The sequence below is a fragment of the Octodon degus genome, unplaced genomic scaffold (assembly GCF_000260255.1).
Source record: "Octodon degus isolate 3935 unplaced genomic scaffold, OctDeg1.0 scaffold00010, whole genome shotgun sequence".
NCBI lineage: Eukaryota > Metazoa > Chordata > Mammalia > Rodentia > Octodontidae > Octodon > Octodon degus.
The window spans coordinates 8,899,311-8,912,625 of record NW_004524586.1 but is presented as its reverse complement, the minus strand read 5'-3'; the positions used below and the strand labels follow the sequence as shown (position 1 = coordinate 8,912,625).

Sequence of the window (13,315 nt, the reverse complement as noted above, 5' to 3'; positions counted from 1 at the left end):
CTTAACAACAAGCTGAATTGTATTAAACACTACAAAGTCATCTTGAGTATTTTAAATCAGTTTGTGTAGTTAGGTTTCCCAGTACCTGTGGTTACCTAATGCTTAATATTATAGAACTGTCCTCAAAAAGTTACCAGTTTTCAAGGCTATAAGGAAAAGCAGAAGGACTCTTAATCCTGTATTTATCATTTACTTTCTGTATATATAGTTTAATAACCTGCTCGGGTGTAATTTGCCAAGCTTGAATTCTTTAATGCATTTGCATAAATTCTCTACTGTTTGGAGCTTAAAGCTACAGAAGCATTGTTAGGAGTTGCTTTGACTGAATTTTAAACTTTTTGACATTGTTAAACAAGCATGTTCATCTTTTCTTGTCACTAGTCCAAGAAAAATATGCTTAATGTATACTACTAAAGGCTATTTATGTGTTAACCTGTTTTAATGCCAAAAGTTTGCCATTTGTCCACAGTTTCCTTAAGAACTCTTTAGAAAAGGATTTGTTTGCCTTAATGAGTACTGTTACATAACAACAGTATAATGAGTGGGAAGGGCAGAAGCGAGAAAACCCTGCACCTGAGCTACTCCGTGAAGAGCGAATATCCACGTCTAGATTGTGCGTCATGAGGACTTGATCTTTCCTTAAACATAATAATGTTTTCTTTTATTCACATGATTTCTTAGTGTATTTTTCATGCAGGACAGTTTCTCAACCTTGATGTCCAGTGACTGTAAAACTTTGCTTTTAGTGGCAGTGTATAATCTGTAAGATATGGTAAGCATCTTGTCTGTTTGGAAGGGGATATGACAATACATCTACTGGATGGAGGATCCTATTAAAAAGTAGACAAAGCTTTAGTAATTACGCAGTGTGATGGTTTTTACCCTGTTTTTCTTTTTTCTCCCGTGGTCTATAATGAAATTGTTATAGCAGTGCAAAATAAAAATCCTATGTCTAAAAATGAAAAAAAAAGTAAAAAGAATAGTGTTATAGTTTGAGGTTTAGCAAGGGGAGCCATACAATACAGAACACTTAGTTATAAGATTATTTTATAATGAATTGCCCAAAGAATTATATCCAAAGAATGCAGAAAATCGGTCCTCACACTAAAAACCAAAGAATCCAGCTGGGGACCCAGTTCCCACGGTAACATCCTGCGTGAGTCCAGATGAAGACCTAGAGCTCATAACACTGCCTCCCACAGTCCAGCTGGAGGCCTGCAGCCCACAACAGTGTCTCCTGCAGGCCCGCTTCTCGCATCTGTGCTGGCTGACCCCAAGGTCAGCGGTGGAAGCTGGAAAATTTGTGCCAGTGAGTTGAAGGATCTGTGCTAGCAGGCTTCGAGATCTGAACTGGAGCCAGGAAGCGATGCTCAGAGTAAGAACCAGAGCTCCCCCCAAAAGTACCACAGCCATCCTCAGCAACAGAGAGGTCCTGAGCTGCTCTGACAATGAGGACAGCCAGGTCTCCATCAGGAAGGCCAATGTGACAAGCTTCTCCAGGACACTGAGCAGTGTATCACTCCCAGTGTTTGTAAGGTTAGTGCACATGCTTTAATTTCTCTTAGGAGCAAACTGGCTGGATTATATGGTAGGTGTATGTTTCCTGGTCAGTGCTTGGGATGATCCATATTTAATTTTAGCCATTTCACTAGGTGTGTAGTAGTGTCACACTGTGTTATTGACTTGCATTTTCCTAGTGATTGGTAATGTCTAGCATCATATGTGTTTATCTGTCACTTTTATATGTTCTTTGGTAAAATGTCTATTCAAATGCTTCTCCATGATCAAAAAATTGGATTTTTAAATATTATTAAGTTTTGTATACAAGTTACTGAGCAAAAAGAAACTAGTCATGTGTTTTCTCCCAGGCTATAGTTCATCATTTCATTATCTTAACTGTCCTTTTTGAATATTTTAATGAAAAAATCCAACTGATTAAGTTTTTCTTCTATAGATTTTGGTTTTGCTTTCATATCTACAAATTTTTGCTTAACTCAAGGTAAAATTTTTTCTTGTGTTTTCTTAGAGAAAGATTTTTACATTTCCTTTTGTGCAGTTTGTTTTTTCTGGTGGCAAGGTTGAGGCTAGGGCTTTGTATATGCTGGGCAAGTGCTTTACTATTGACCTGGGCTCTTCATTGTATCCAGTGCTGTGCTATGTTTTATTTTTATGCGTGGTGTAGGGCAGAGATCAAAGCCCATTCTTTTTTTCTGGATACGAAAATTTTCTAGCATCATTTAAAACCACAATTGTTCTTTCTCTACTCAGTTGCTTCTGAATGTTTGTAGAAAGTCAGTTATAAGGTACATGTGAGTTGAATGCTGTATTTTCTCTGCCTGGTTCTTCTCTGCTTATTTTGGTTCCAACATATCACTGTTTCAGTCACTAGCTTTATGAGGAGGACTGAGATATGATCACTTGAGCTCTCTGATTTTGTTGTGATTCATGTTTCTTTAATTAATTAATTTTTTTGTATTTAGCGCAGGGTCTACAGGGTCTTACTATGTAAATTGGACTCATAGTGATTCTCCTGTTTTCAGCCTCCCAAGTGCTGGGATGACAGGTGTGTGCCGCCACATCCAGTCTCAATCGAACCCAGGCTGCTGGGCTCTGCCTAAGCAGGCACGTTAGTCCACTGAGCTATCATGTCAGCCCTCTCTTCATGTTTCTTTAAATAGAATAATTTCACCTATAATCATGAAAAACATGGTCTATAGTTTTCCTCTTTTTGTAATTATTTTAGTTTAGTTTAAATCTAATAGTGTCCTCCTAGGATGAATTGGGACATATTCCCTTTTATTTTATTTTTAAAATTCTTTTAAAAGAATACGCTATAGTTTAAAAAAGCATTAGAAACAATACAAAATTTAACTAAACAAAGCAATCCCAAGAGCTAGGATTACAGGCGCTCGCCACCACGCCCAGTCTCAGTTGCTGTCTCAGCATACTCTGGGGGCGGGCTGGCACTGCAGGCCTGGGGATTGAACCCCCGGGCCCTGCACCTGCTTGCAGGCACTTTAATCTGCTGAGCTACTTGGCCGGCCCTCATAAATGCATCTTTTTCTCTTCTTTCCATTGTCCTTTTTCTCATCCCAGGTTTTACTCCCCATTGAACAGATTCTTTCCTTTCACAGTGTCTAGTGCACCTTTCAGATTGTATTTGCTCTTTCAGGCTCTCACGCTAGCGAGACAACCTGCACAAGTGGGTCTGATTTCCTTACCAACACAGCCTCTAGCTGCACCCATTTATGTGCAAAACCCTCGAATTTATCTTTGTTCATAGCGGAGTCATACTCCATTGTGTAAAAAATACCAGTTCTCTTATCCATTCCTCAGTTGATGGGCATTTAGGTTGTTTCCAAGATTTAGTTATGACAAATTGCACTGCTATAAACATGGGTGCACATAAATCACTGTTTTTTATTTGGTTTACATAAACTTTTTTAAAAAAATTCACCAGCAAAACCTTCCCTCCTGAAGCATTTTTTTGTGCAAACATTTTTCTTTACAAATTTAATACATATGGGGTATTAAATGATCCATTTCTTCTTGCATAAGATTTTGCAGTTTGTATCTTTCAAGAAATCTGTATATTAACTATACATCTTATAATTTTTGATCGGCTGCTTTTTCAAGCATTTTGTATTTTTCTTTTAATTTCTCCTTTAATTAAGGAGTACAGTATTTCTGAATACTTAGAGATTTTCCAGAAATGTTTGTTTTGAACATACAATATTTAAATGGCAATGGAATACCCATCTCTGACAAAACTAAACAAAAAAAGGGGATACAAATGGAGGACCATTTTGTATCTGTGTATACAAAATAGGATAGATATCTATCCTATTTTTTTTATCTCCTGTTTTTGTTTAGTTTTGTCAGAGATGGGTGTTCCATTGCCATTTAGAACTATAGGTGTATGAATTCAGCAAAATAATCCAAATATACTTCAGTAGTCCATAATAGTAGTGGGTTATCCCTAGGACTGGCAATGTCAGAAGTTGTTGACTTGAGCTCTTTACAGCTTAGTATATTAATAAAGCTTTACTTTTCATACCTCATTGTTATACTTTTTTTGCTGGATGGTTAAGACCAAGATAAAGCAAGACCTATATAACAAGAAATGTAACCTTTGTATCTGACAAGGTCAGTCAAATCCCCTCAGGATTTATACTGAAACCCTGTACTGCACTTTGTAGATTCTTTGTCAGTGTTAGCCATGTGGATAAATCATGGCCATTGCTTGTCCAATTTGTTCTCTGTGAAAGCCTGAGAGAATGTTTTCTCTCCATGTGACTCTCCTTAGGTACACTCTACATCCCTGATCACTTTCCTCTGCGGCCCCATAATCTCCTTGATCAGAAAATTTGGGACATCACTGAGTTATAGGATGTTACAGTACAGGTTCTCTTATGTCCTGAGTCCTCACTGACCTTGAAAGGCTAGGGCCAAAATATTGGCTGTTCTTGCAGCTCTTCTTTTTCTCTAATTTTTGGTCTGCAACTTAAGTTGTTAACCCTCCAGAAGAGAAGCTTAATGATATTATTACCTTATAACACAGGCAATTGAGCTTAATCTCACTATCTGTCTGAATATCAAACATCTTAGACATAGCATGGAACAGGTATTTTCCATCAAGTGTTGATATGTTAATCCCTACAGAAATGTGAAAAAAAAGAAAAAACAAATAATAATATTTTAAAAAAATGGAATAAACAATTTGTAATAGCCAAATGTTGGAAACAACCAAAATGTCAGTCACCTGAGGAATGGATGAAAAAGATGTGATTATTTTATACAATGGCATATTACTCAGCTATAAAGAATAATAAACTCAAAGCCTTTATATTTAAGTGGATGCCACTTGAAGATATACTCATAAGTGAAATAAACCAGGCCACATGTATAAATATCATATTGTCTCCCTAGTGTAAGAACTCAAAAGAAGAAATAAAAAGAGAAAGGTATAACATAATTAAAAGGAAAGCGAGGACTTAAGGATTAAACAAGGAAGATAGGGCAAGGAGAAAAGCTAGGAAATGACAGGGGCAAAACCACACATTATATTTCTTACTTTTTAATGTACCTATCTTTGAATGTGTACTGAACACTTTATTTCTTTTTAATTTTATTTATTTGGTACAGGGTCTCACTATGCAGTTCAGATGCGCAGTGAGCCTCCTGTTTCAGCCTCCCCAGTGCAGGGATTGAGGTGTATTGCCTCCACATCCAGTCTTGGTGGCTGGCTCAATGCACCCAGGGGCAGGGCCGGGGCCAGTGTATCATGTGGTACTGGGGACTGAACCCAGGTCCTTGGGGTCCTTGCGCTTGCCTACGCAGGCACTTAAACCACTGAGCTAAGTCCATGACCCTGAACATTATCTTTGAAGAATTATTTGAAGGTATATTTGGAACTTACTCTGATGTTATCTTCCTCTCACATGAATACTTTTGTTCACATTTACTTCTCTCATATATGTGATGCAAATCTAGACTCACATGACTCTAAGCTCAAAGTCTACCCAGTGACATTCCAATGGGTGATCCTGGGTTGTCTTGGGCTCACAGGGGCTACGTCTTATCTGGCTTGTCCTCTTTCCAGAGGTGTAGCTCTTTGGATTCATTAGCAAGGCAGAGTGTTTTTCCAGCTCACTCACTGATAAGCAAGGTCTCGTAGCAGAAGGAGCTGCCTGGCCCAAGTGCGGGCCACCACCCTGCCACCGGCCTCTGTTGCTCTCTAGCCTGCTAGCTCCTCCCTGACTTCTGCCCATTTGCTGCTTTGCGGAGCGCCAAAGCCCTAATCGTCCTGTAGGAAGTGGTGGTGTGCGTCACCCAGCCTCTCTGCTTGCTTTCTTTCTTCCTTTCTTTCTTTCTTTCTTTCTTTCTTTCTTTCTTTCTTTCTTTCTTCTTTTTTTGCAGAACCAGGGATTGAACTCAGGCCCTTGTGCTTGCAAGCGCTTATTCTACTGAGCTATCTCTTCAGCCCCACCCCTTTGCTTCCTCTGCACATTCTGAAACTCTTTCCTGCATAAACGTTGGATCTGTTGGGCTCATTTTATGTTCTTAAATATATTTAGCATCCATTTTTCACCTCATTTGGTTGGTCTGTGTGAGTGATTTCTTTAATTTTTTCCCCCTAATTCTTATTGAGTCTTTATTTCTGTTCTTCCAGTTTGGGATTTGCAAGGGTTTTATCTCTTTTCTCTGAATCAATCTCTACCCTTTCCTTTCCTCTTCCCCTTCCTCCTTTCTTTTATATTTCATTGTCATAAGCACATACTCCTCCATATTTTCTTATTTCCATGTACATATTTATGAAATTTCTTCTCCCATCTGTTTCCTTCAACTTTTTCTGTTATAAATAATATTCAGGGGGCTGGAGAGATGGCTCAGTGGTCTGAAGCACCTACTTAGAACAAGCTTAGCAAAGCATCAGGGACCGCGGTTCAACCCCCAGCACCACATGCCGGCCAGCCCCGCCCCCTGGTGGGCTGAGCTGGCCACACACACACACACACACTCTCTCTCTCTCTCTCTCTCTCTCTCTCTCTCTCTCTCTCTCTCTCAAATAAATAAAAATTAAAAAAAATTAAAAAAAATAAATAATATTCAGTGTCTGTAAACATTGGCTCTCAGCCCACACTGGAGAGACCTGAAATTCTGACTGTGCTGGGCAGGGACACTGGGTTGGAGCTCCCCCTCGCCCTAGCCATCAGTACTCTTAGTTCTTTGATTGTGGGGTGCTCAGATCCTTTAGATAAACATCTTCTAGACTGCTGTCTGGAAGCGGAAGCAGCTGATGCCTGTGTCTAGGAATCACATAGGGGCTAGTGCTGCTGTCAATGACAGCCTGAGGCTTGTCCCTCTACTGTTAGAAGTCTGGATGTGTCAGGTCCAGTGTCTTCCGGGCTTCCCTCAGTTTACTGCCTTCAGGATTATATTGGGGCCAGGACTGAGATTTACCATTTTCTGGGATGAAGAAGGAACTCATTGGATGTGTTCAGTTGACAAACTGTATTTTTCCATTCCACAGAACAGAAAGCTGGTTTTCACTGCCACCCAGGTGGGCCTTCTCTGTTCTCTGTACCAGAGTCTCCCACCACTCCCAGGCCTTTCCTTTGTCCGGGCACATCTGCCCTGGAAAGGTGGTGAACAGAATGAAAGTGGCCTGGCCTCACAGTGCAGAGGTGCACCCATGAATGTCAACATCTCTGGAACACTGACACCTGCTGGGAACTGGGCTGGCTTAGGGGATGCTTCTCTGCACAAGTGCTCTTGTACATGAGCTGGAGAGAAGGCTCGAGGCAGGGGTCGACTTCAAGTGTCCTTGCATGTGGGAGCTGGGGCTGACAGGAGCAGATGGGTTGGACTGGCAATGAGCTAGTGATGGGCTGCGGGGTGTACTGGGTCACAGTGGGCCTGAGGAGGGCTTGGGGATTCAGTTTCTGGACAGTTGGAGGCCTGATGGTGCAAAGCAGGTCAAATGAGGGGAAAGGATAACAAGGTTGGGGTGGCAAGTGTCCTGATTATGTGATGGCATGGGGTGGTGAGGAGGGGCCTGGAGTAGTACATTGCTGCTTGGGGGTGCAAACAGCGATGAGTAGCAGGTTGGGCTTGAACACTTATGGGAATATTTGAGGGCTATGACAGGGGCCTGGGGTTCCCTGAAATCTGTATCTTAGCTTTTCTGGCTCGGGGGTGGGGTGGGGTGCTCTCCCTGCTTGGCATCTTGCTGGCCTGCATGCTGTGCCCCGCCCCCCACGCGGCAACTATTGCTGACTTGCAGCCTCCTTCCCTCCCCATGAGTGCCATGTTCTGTCCAGGGCAGGACCTGTGCCCGCACTGCCCTGGCACCAGGCAGGCTCCACCGAGAGTGGGCATCGGTTCCAACTTCCATCCTCAAAGCCAGCCTGTAAGTTCCCCGGTGCTCCTGGTCTCTGTAGGGCGGGAAGGCCCTGGCTGGAGCTGGCGCTTCACATGCACTTTACTAATGAAAGAGTGCATCAGCGAGCCAATGTTTCTATTCATTTTCCTTTTTTTTTTTTTTTTAAGGATTAGTTTACAGGAATTTTGTTTGGAAGTAGAGTACATCCACTTTGGAAGGATGAACTCGTACTATTTCATGTAAAGGCACTCCTCCTGGAGCACGCTCCTCACTGTCCAGTCTGCAGGGCAAGAGCGCCTCTGCCTGGGTGTTTGTCTGGCTCCGTGTTTCTTCCGATGTAGAGATGGGCCCCCAGTGGCCAAGTAGTGTCCAGCCAGAGATGCTGTCGGTCCTGCCAGTCCTGGAAGTAGTCTTCTAATTTGGCTGCTCCCTTCCTCTGCCCCTGCTTTCATCTTTCCTGTGAGACAAAGAGCACCCAGGAGACTCTGGCCATGCACCCCCCTGTCAGCACTTGGAGGCCGTTACTCAGGCCTTGGTGTCTGTCCTTGGAAAGCAAGTGTCCATGCCCTTGCAAGCGACTTGCTCCAGGGTGGGGCCTGTGCTTTGTTGGCTCTGGTGCAGCTGTTGGGCAGCTGAGCTCAGTACCGAGTACCCATGAGGCCTCTGCTCTCTGCCTCCTGTATGCTCCGTAATGGCCCTGGGTGGAGCTCGGTAGTCCCAGTGTCCACCTCACAGGTGAACAGCTTTGCCAGCATGGCTGGGAGTCAGCACCTGAAAGAGCCATTACAGACATAATGTGACTTTTAATCCATCTACGAGATTCATCTGCAGCTCTCGGCTGGGGATGAGGTGGTGTGGGACCTCATGATTCCTCAGGGCAGGACATTTAGGGCACCCTTATGGGTGTATGGAGCTATGGTTGCTAATGTGGTGGCTGCTACTGCAGTGGTCAGGGACCTTCCCTGTCTTCTCAGCCTCTCAGGAGGGGCGGATGAAGGGTTCTTATAGGAGAGATTGAGGTACAAGCCCTTTAAACCAGGCTTTGGTCAGGGTGGACACTAATGGCAGGGGCTTGGCAGGGGTCAGGGCCTTGTACCCTCCAGTGGTATCGAACCATGTTTGCTCAGAGTATGGAAGCTGGTGGGGGATGGTGCTGGGAGGGCCCAAAGACTGGACCACTGAGTATTAACCTTTGTGGGAGGGGCCCCAACATTCTGATTCGTGGCAGCCCCAGCAGGAGCCCTGAATTCATTTACCATCTCACTTCCTCCTAACTGAGCTGGATGTACCAGTTTCAGGTGGGCACTGGGAGGCTGAATGTCTGTTTTCATATAGGAGCCTTTTGTTTTGTCTCTCCCTGCCCTACATCCTCTGGCTTCTGCAGCTGAGTGGTTTGTCCTCTTCTCTAGTGTCCTATGGCAAACATGATGCCCATAGGTCCTGGATAGAGGAAGGGCCACCCAGCAGAGACCCCTGGGGCTGGCTCAGCTTGGGGTGGGGGACAGAGGTGCTGATGACTGCTGAAGTGTGTGTGTGTGTGTGTGTGTGTGTGTGTGCGTGTGTGTGCATGTGTGTGTGTGTGCGCGTGTGTGCGTGCGTGTGCGTGTGTGTGCGTGTGCGTGTGTGTGCGTGTGTGTGTGTGTATGCCCTTGCCTGGAAACTCTGCCCCCCTTGGGTGGGAAGGGGCCGCTGACTTAAGCCTACCCAAGTGGTCAGTGAGAAAGAAGCCCAGGTGAGCACACAACCTTAGTGTGGCACCTAGGGGTCAGAGCAAGGGCTCTTGAGGGGCACTGGAAGCAGGTGAGCCGTTTCGGGTTAGCTGGCTGTGATGTTGCCCAGTCAGTGAGGGCTCAGGGTAGGAAGACATGCTGACTTCTTCCTTAGCCCCTGAAGGGGTCTGTTGTCCAGGGCTGCTGGTGAGAAGGCTCAGGGATTAGGAGCAGGTCAGGTAATATTGGTTCATCTAGGAGTAGGCTCGCAGGGCCTGAGCCACCCTCTGCAGTGCCCTGCGCAGGGCCTGCTTGACCTCCTGGTTCCGTAGGCAATAAATGACTGGGTTGAGCAGGGGTGTGAGCACTGTGTATACCACGGACACCAGCTTGTTGTAGTCGAAAGAGTAGATGGCGCGTGGCCGGGCATAGATGAAGAGGGAGGCCGAGTAGAAGATGACCACCACAGCCAGGTGTGAGGCACAGGTGGAGAAGGCCTTCTGCCGGCCGGCGGTAGACGGGATGCGCAGCACTGTGCTGAGAATGGCTGTGTAGGAGAAGACCGTGAGCAGCAGCGGCCCCAGCAAGATGAGCAGTGCCAGGAGGAAGTCCACCAGCTCTGCCACTGACATGTCGGAGCATGCAAGGTTCAGCAGTGGGGACACGTCACAGAAGAAATGGTTCATGACGTTGGGACCACAGTAGCCCAGGCGGGAGATGAAAAAGACCTTCCCCAGGGAGATGGTGAAGCCAGAGAGCCAGGAGCCGCCAGCCAGGAGGCTGCAGAGGCTGGGGCTCATGATAGCTGGATAGCGCAGGGGGTTGCAGATGGCCACATAGCGGTCATAGGCCATGGCTCCCAGCAGAGTGCACTCGGTGCAGGCCAGTGCCAGGAAGAAGTAGAGCTGTGCCATGCAGCCTGCAAAAGAGATGCGCTGGAACTCAGGGATGGTCAGGCTGAGCAGCATCTTGGGCACTGTGACGGAAATGTACCACACTTCCAGGAAGGACAGGTTGCTGAGGAAGAGGTACATCGGCTTGTGCAGTGCGGGGCTTGCACAGATCACTGCAATGATGATCAGGTTCTCCGTGACAGTCAGCATGTAGGCGATCAGGAACAGCACCAGCAGGCACAGGTGGAGCCCCAGGGATCCCGGGAAGCCCGCCAGGATGAACTCAGTCACCTCGGAGTGGTTGCTCTTTGCAGACATGGTGCCCCTGGCCCTACTTTGGGGAGTAGAGGTACAGGGTTGTGCAGGAGTGGGCAAGGCCAGCAATCCTCCCCACCACGCAGAACTTCCCTAGAGTAGAAGGCGAGACCTATCCCTGCTACCCTCTTCCTGAAGCTCATGGTTCAGCCCTGGCACTTAGGCCAGTTTTCCACAGGTTGCTGAGTGGGGCCATCCCCCAATCCAGCACAGATATCCCTCAGACAAATACTGTGTGTTGGAGGAGAAGTCCAGGTACCATGAGCATGGAGAGATCTGGTGGCAGGAACTTACAAGCAACACTTTAGATGACAATGTGAAACCCCTGTCTCCACAGCCTCAGACTGGCCTGCCCCAGGTCCAACTCATACCCCTTTTCCCAGGTTGGAAAGTAGCCATGGCTGGGGTCACCCTAGGCTCAGGGATGAGTGGACAGGGCATCTAAAAGTCAGGAGAGAAAGGGCTTCAGGGATAGCACCGAGCTAGTGGCCGGGCAGCAAGGAGGGCATGCTGGTGTTGGCAGAGGGGTTGTGGGGCCAGTGGGCAAGTAAGCAGGCTTGGGTAAGGAGGGCAGTGCCAGAGCTTGGCCAGCTTCCCTATCTGTACAGGTGAGGTGGTGGCTTTGCAGGATTTGCTCTGAGGACTAATAAGGATTGCAGTGGCTCCACAAAGGGTTGTACCTCTTTACAGACAGTGAAGTGGAGAACAGAAATCCGCTCCCTTTCTGTCTTCTGGAACAAAGCCTGGCTCTTTTGCTTCTGCTGGTTCAGGTGCTCCTGAGGAGAGGCCAGTCTCAAAATGTGCTAAGCCCAGCCAGGGCCCCTGACTGGTTTTACAATAAATCTGTTTATTTGGGCCTTGCTTTGTATCTCCATTACACTTTCAGACATGAGCTTTGAAGTGTCTGGCTCTTCACCTTAAAGCAAATCACAGTAAGTTTGCAGAATGAGCTGGGTAATTGCATGAAGGGTGCATTTGGGCAGGGATGGCTGAGGACAAGCCTCCAGACTTTTCTCCACCCTTATAGTACATCTAATGTGCCCTTGACTGAGGTGGCTGGTTGCCAAAAGGAAAACAGTGTCCATCCCATCTGCAGCTATCCATGAGCCCTGGAGAACCATGACCCATGGCTGGAGCCACACTCACCTAAGGCCTCAGAGCTGAGCTTGGAATAGCAGAGCTGTGAATGGGCTGTGCCTTCTGCCACTGCTGGTCAGAGCAGATGCTCTGAGGAGTGGCCACTTTGCCCTTCCTCAGCCCTCCCATTGCTTCTGGGCTGCCCAGACCCCTCTTCTGCTGCCCCAGGCCCTTGTGCCACCCACCCTAACCCCAATATGCTTCTGAGTACCTGAGTGAGGTTGGTAGGATTAGCAGTTTGGTTCTGGCCCAGACTCATGAGCTCACTCTGGGCCATCAGAGGTGCCATGCAGCAGGAGAGAAAGCTCTGGGGTGCCATCTTCCCTCTGCACAGCCCTGATCTCTTCTGGCATTGCCTGGGAACTATGCCAGGTAAACCAAGGCCAAAGCCATTCCTAGACAGGGCTCCAGTGACCCATGACAAGCTTTTGCTGACATCTGCCACCTACCAGCTATGGGGCTTAAGAAAAACACCTTCCCCTGTCTAGTTGTGTCTCTCTCTTTGAATTTAACTATTTTTTTTCCTTTAGAGATGGGGTCTTGCTACATAGTCCAGAATGTGCTTGAACTCACTATGTAGCCCAGGCTGGCCTCATACTCAAGGCAATCATCTTACCTTAGCCTTCCGAGGGCAGGCATTACAGGCATGCGCCACCACACCCAGCATCTCTCTCTTTGAAAGATGGAACAAGAATCAGCTCACTTGGGCTGGATTCACACAAGCAAGCCTGACCTCGTATCACACAGACATGTGGAGACAAGCTGGAGGGCCCCACTGTGTGCTGCCAAGTGATTGCGGAGCACCCATGGCACCAGAGCTGCTGAGCCCGGCTCAGGACAGCCTCAGTCCTGGTGCTTAAGGCACAGTAGACAGGCCTCCAATGCTCACATAGAGCACAGTGCTCCCCAAATTTAACACAAATGCAGAATCACACACTTCATCTCCCAAACATAGAGTCCCCCACAGCCATCAAGTCTATATCCACCTCCCTGCCTTGGGCACGGATCCCCAGCACAGGCTCCCTACAGAACGCAGGCTCCTGCCAGGGAGGTGAAGACACAGCTCAGCGGGGCTCAGTGGCATGTGCCCACCCTTAGGAGGCTTAAGCAGGAGGATCACTGTGAGTTCATGCAAAGAATGCAGGCACACAGTGAGGCTCCGGCTGAAAGCAATCACACACACAAACACACACACAACAAACACAGCACCCAAGCAGATCCAGCCCAGTACACACAGGCATCCCCAGTCAGTCTTGCCCCCGCCCGGGAGAAACACAGATGCCGAGCCCTTTAGTCTTGAGAGCTCATTTTGCTCACAGAAGGAAGTGCACAAATGCAACTTTGAAACAGGGGTAACAATGAAACCACAGACACAC

General features: G+C 46.8%; 2 protein-coding genes across 2 annotated transcripts in view; one reads left to right on the top strand and one right to left on the bottom strand.

Annotated features, from left to right (window-relative positions):
* The window catches only part of LOC101579496 (ras-related protein Rab-2-like), a 6,697-nt gene extending 896 nt beyond the window's left edge, over nt 1-5,801 (top strand). The window contains exon 2 of the mRNA XM_023709042.1: nt 5,742-5,801. Within this exon, the coding sequence (XP_023564810.1) occupies nt 5,742-5,801 (60 nt within the window). The remainder of the gene's footprint in view (nt 1-5,741) is intronic.
* A 4,047-nt stretch (nt 5,802-9,848) lies between these two features.
* LOC101579094 (olfactory receptor 226-like) lies at nt 9,849-11,531 on the bottom strand. Its single transcript, XM_004625707.2, has 2 exons — nt 11,483-11,531; nt 9,849-10,821 (listed from the first exon to the last, which is right to left on the bottom strand). Exon 2 carries the CDS (start codon nt 10,803-10,805, stop codon nt 9,849-9,851), a length of 957 nt encoding a protein of 318 aa, XP_004625764.1. The 5' UTR covers nt 10,806-10,821; nt 11,483-11,531.
* Nucleotides 11,532-13,315: the final 1,784 nt, after the last annotated feature.